Consider the following 5,302-nt stretch of genomic DNA (forward strand, 5'->3'; position numbering starts at 1 on the left):
TAATTCTCCAACTGGGCAACTGTTTCCTTCTTACTTACACCGCTTTGTGTTTGTTTTTGTATCAGATAACTAAAACAATGATTTGCAAAAGAGAAACGTGAAGGTACAAAAGAAAAAGGGCAGTAATACGAGAGAAGTTTTCGGTTTGTGATGTCACAATAAAAGAGAAAAAATGGAGCAAGGTTGCCCTTTCTTTGAAGAGGTTAGAAAAGGGTGGAGTGTTTGAGACAAGTCCAGACTTGAAATTTACTACAAGTTGTTTTGGGATGGATCGTTGAGCAGTTGAGATTAGAACTTGAAAAGCAAGACAGCGGCTCTACGAACAAGAATATACTCCCATCTGCAATATTTGACAGCAAGAATAACATAACAATGGTGCTTCGCAATTTGGTTTTTGCATCATATAGGCATTTAGGGACTGAGTGAACAGCTTTGCTATAGTCTACTTTATATTTAGTCAACTGCAGTTTAAAGATTAAACTGAAAGTTTTCTTGGTTTTAATAATGTGTGACAGGACGTTATTTTTGCTGTAAATTGTTGCAAATTTTTAGTCGAAAATGAAGATTGATGGCGCAAGTAGCGAAATGCCGTATTTTCATCTCAAACGTGGAGTCGATTTTGCATTGATTTACCTGCTTTAACTTTAAGCTACCGTATGCATTTACAACATTTACTGTTGTAAACAAGCGCTTATGATGTAAGTTTTAAGCAAACCTTTTGTGTTGCAGATTTTTTAGAATTTCAGCATTGCCTTCTGCCATAAGTGGAACATTAAGATGTCGCAACCGCTGCAAAAAATGGCCAAATCCAATCTTGAGAGATCTTTCATTAAGCCTTCCAGTAGCGTTTGTAAATCTTTGTTTGATTCTTCTAATCCATTGGAGACAAAACAGATGATGGAAACAATGCTAATTTCTGAATCGAACAGAATGAAAGAGCTCTGGGACTTCGACTGTCGATTAAAAAATCTGCCGGAAAACTTGGCTTTAAAATCGGCAAATGCTGAAAAACCTCCGATGGCACTCAATCGGCAGAGATTCGAATGGACACTTCAAGATAAAGAAAAAGTTCCATATTTTTATACTCGACCTTACTGCTTTCAAAAATCTGAACCAAAACAACTGGATAAGCATCAAAGTCCTAGCAGCAAAAGCTCATTTCAATCAAAAAAGTTGCTGTTGCCTCTGAGTAATAGAGACCAAAACAAGCGACCACGAAAACGAGAAATTTCAAAACGGAATTCCAGCAGGCGAGTCCCTCATTTTACAAGTCCTCCCAAAATAACATCTGGAGACTTGAATCCATCGCTTGTTCGTTTTGTGACTGCCTTAAGAGTTCCCTTTTCTTCTGACCCCCAGCAAAACTCTCCAAACCCTGAATCACCTCCAGATAGAGACATTAGTCCACTTTCATGTGGTACAATCGCAATCCCTGCAAACAAATGTGAAGAAACTGCCAAAGATTGTAATTCTACAGTTACGTCATCATCCGTGACATCACGAACGAACACGTCCAGACAACTTTTTGCTCCACAACCGACCAAGAAAGGTTTGGCCCGTGAAACGTTTAATACCCAACCTAAGATAACAGGTGAGAGACTTTTTGGTATATGTTCAAGAAACTATTTTAGCTCTCCGTCAAATAATGCCTTTATCTCAGTTGACACTTGAAGTTTCACCTTCAGTTATTTATTAATCTCCTTACTTTGTAAATTATTTAATAAAACACACGTCAATTGCGATGGGTGCCTCTTTCACGGCGTGGGAAACAACAGCATATGTCACGTTCATTAACAATTTATGATGGGAACCTGTACTAATTCACAAAAGACTATTTTCTATACACCGCCCGAAGAAAGTAGTTATCTGAAAATATTGTCAAAATTTTGAGATAACTTGATGACCTTGAGAACTGACAATCGCTAGATTTTGAACGGTAGCAGTTTATTTATGTTACAAGGTATCAAAAACGTAATCTATTGAAATGACAAACGAACTACTTTTTATGCATATCAAAAACGTAATCTATTGAAATGACAACGAACTACTTTTTATGCAGTGTGTCGATTTCTTTTGATTGTATTTCATTTTTTACGGATATTAACATTTTAAAGATATTAAAATAAGCTCTACTTATTCAATGAATGTAATATTGAATTTACGAATACCCAAAGAACTTTTCGGAAAGCTCAAATTCCTTTTCCTGGTTTTAAATTTGTTGCATTACCATAAGTAGGATTAGCATAATAGTGAAAGCTGCGAATGCAAAATGCTCCTGCAGAGATCCCGCTGTGTAATGTATTGCTTGAACCTGTCAGACCTTATCAGCAAATCGGTTGTTTTTTTGCATTTATTCAACGTCTGCAAAACGTGAAACAAAGTAAAAAAATCACTTATTTGTTGGCTAAGGACTATGTGCCTTGTTGATTACTTTGCCTTGTCCGACAGATGCAGTTGTACATTTGTGTCTGAAGTGTTGCTTGAACCTGACACAGTTGATCACTTTGCCTTTCTTAACAGATGTCATTCCACAAAGAAAACATAGAACAAACACAACAAAAAGAAGAAGATTATCGAACGAGGTGCAGGCGTCCACTTCGACAAGTCACTAACTTTTCTTTGTCTTTTGTAAGTATCAACAATGCTTTTGCAGTTGTGTGCATTTGGTTATGCAAAGAATTACACTGGGGTTAGAAGGTTTACCGTTCAAGCAGAGAGCTTTGTACCATACGATTGAATTCATGTATGCCGTCTCTGTCGCTCAAACTTTGCATTTTTTAAGAATCACCTTCCGATGACGTGTAACATTGTAGTAATGTAACAATTGCTAGTGTGTGAACATGGACTTTCACAAGAGTCAGCAAATTATCCAATTTTTACATTGGTTCAACGTTTGCCAGTCTTTTTCATATTTTATTTGCTGACTTGTACGTTGTGGTATCCATTAATTGAGCTGAACTTCGGCTGACTGACTGAATGGTAGACCGCATGCGAATCGAATAAAACAATGGTAGACGCCAACTGGCGAGTTTTCCAGTGGTCATTTTAACTTTTACGTTCATTTACAATTAAAACATCTTTCACAAAGAGAGGAATTACATTTCCGTCAACTTTCCGGCGCGAAAGTTTTAAGAGAATGACGCAAGCAATCCATTCATTAATGAACCAGCCCTTTGTGTTAATTAGTTGCTTAGGTACTTGTTGGGGAAAAGCCGTGGGAATCATGGAGTCACCCATGGGAATAAAACACTAAACATCGCTGTGTAGTGACGCCTTAAATAGATCACATTCACCATGTCAATTTGGTGGCCAAAGCTTCAATGCAGTCTCGTGTAATCTTTCAACACAAGAGGGTTTCTTTTCTTTTGCTATCAACCGTTACAATAGGGTTGGCACCTGTTAGCCTGTACCTGGAATGTGCTTCCGCGATACGCTTGGGAACGCTATCCATGCCAAGTGAAGGCCTTGTACGCTGACGTCGAAAATACGCGTTTTTACTCTAATCGCAATTTTAATGTCTTCGATGCATCGTATGTCACTTTTCTTGGCCTTTTAAAAAGTCAGAAGCTCATTTTCTCGGCTATTTCGCCTTCCTTCAGGAAATCTTTTCCTTTAAAACGGAAATATTGCTTCCAAAACGTTTTCTACCGTTTGAGTTGCATCACTATATCCACACCAGGCGACAAAAGTTAATGTGTGTGTCGTATGACTTTTATGCGCTTTTCTCTAGTAGACGTGATCGTGGAAAACAAGGGGCTAATGATATTTTATCTTATTGTCGCAAAGTATATCACTGGTAGAAAATATTACCACTATGACACCTTGTTTATGTAAACAGTATATATATCATATTTTTCATTGTTACGTAAATTTAACATAAAACAATTGCTTTATCTTGTTTTATTTCATTGTTTGGCCACAATAACCATCTTTGTTTATTTCAGATTGAAGCTTATCCTAAAGAAGCAATCATCTTTTTGTTCCGTACTGCCTGTCCATCATACCACTCCACTCCTGCCATTGTATGTTTGATATCTTTCGTCATTGCCTACAAGCTGACTCGCAACTCATTTTCATTGATGGGAAACTGCCAGATGTGAAATTGTTCGGTTTCAATCGCAGTTGTCTTCAAACTGACCAATTGGCTGTTGCGTTTATTACGTTTTCTGCCATCAACAGATAACTTGAACGTTTTGTAACTGCAAATCGTAGGGTGGCTTGCAAAGTTTTGATTTTTCGATTATGATTTGTCATGCCAATATGTTTGTACCCTTTCGCAGCTTCTTTGGTGGAATCTGCTCAAACTAAATGGATTTGTTGAATTCCTATAGTGATTTTCTCTACATTATGGTTTCAAAGTTATGAGTGGCTTTATTTAACATTCAATATTAACTTTTGTGTTTTTCAGTTACTCTGAAATCATAAACATTAAACATATATATATTTATGTGTAATTGTGTAAGTTTGTTGATCTCTAACTGTGAGCCCTGGTGCGCATCTTTCTATGTATTTCAATACCAAACCAGTAACCTGTACTTTTAATCATGTTTGTAAACGATATAACATTAGTTCATGTGATCGCAAACAAAATAGAAAAAAAAACAATGCTTTTGGTTGGTTACTGTAGACGTTCGATTGTGTTCAATTGAATGTGTGCGGTGTACCCTGCTGGACAAAACATTTTACTCATTGTGCGCTAGATGCTAAATAATTAAGATTTTCTGACAAAAGTTATTCATTTAACATCCTAAGAGGTTTTTTGATTTATTTTTTAACCGATACTTTAAGCAAACAAAACCTTTGTTTGCTTAGCAATTGTAGTGGCTTATTAATGGCTTTTTATTCACTGGGTAGACTGAATGAATGACAGAATGATAAATGGCGTCAAAACTGGGCATCGGCTCATTGCAGATCCCACCGGCCTGGGGTAAATAATGCTGCTTTCAAATCAGTGAGATTTGTTGATTGTTGTGTTGTCTTTTTGTTTATCGGATTATTATTATCATGAAATATAAAATAAAATCCATGAACTTGTACATAGGTGTACGTGTAGAAAGAGCGTCAAAGTGACGTCATCGTTCTGTCATGTCATCGCCAGCATTAAACCATTTTGCATTCATTGGATTTCATGCTCAACAACCAAGCAGCCAGAAATTGAAAGGAAGTTTATTATGAATCCTTGTTTTTTATAAATGAGAAAGGGTTTATAGCAATTTCCTGTGACCAGCTGGGCTTGAAACAAACTTCCGAAAAAACTTTTAAGGAAGAATGTACATTATACAAAGCTGGTTCGATTAGAATG

At 36.7% G+C, this 5,302-nt stretch overlaps 1 protein-coding gene across 1 annotated transcript; it reads left to right on the top strand.

Annotated features, from left to right (window-relative positions):
• Nucleotides 1–735: 735 nt before the first annotated feature.
• Nucleotides 736–5,030, top strand: LOC145770551 (uncharacterized). The gene is made up of 3 exons (XM_082582230.1): nucleotides 736–1,591; nucleotides 2,521–2,628; nucleotides 3,945–5,030. The coding sequence occupies exons 1-2, from the start codon at nucleotides 778–780 to the stop codon at nucleotides 2,610–2,612; spliced, it is 906 nt and encodes a 301-aa protein (XP_082438356.1). The 5' UTR covers nucleotides 736–777; the 3' UTR covers nucleotides 2,613–2,628; nucleotides 3,945–5,030.
• The last annotated feature ends 272 nt before the right edge of the window (nucleotides 5,031–5,302 follow it).

Source organism: Aplidium turbinatum, chromosome 5 (assembly GCF_918807975.1).
Source record: "Aplidium turbinatum chromosome 5, kaAplTurb1.1, whole genome shotgun sequence".
Classification (NCBI taxonomy): domain Eukaryota; kingdom Metazoa; phylum Chordata; class Ascidiacea; order Aplousobranchia; family Polyclinidae; genus Aplidium; species Aplidium turbinatum.

Bases quoted from the DNA above. Each gene is read 5' to 3' on its own strand.
- LOC145770551 (XM_082582230.1), top strand. From the start codon at position 778: ATGTCGCAACCGCTGCAAAAAATGGCCAAATCCAATCTTGAGAGATCT. The intron at 1,592-2,520 runs GTGAGAGACTTT...CTTTCTTAACAG, and splicing joins TACCCAACCTAAGATAACAG to ATGTCATTCCACAAAGAAAA.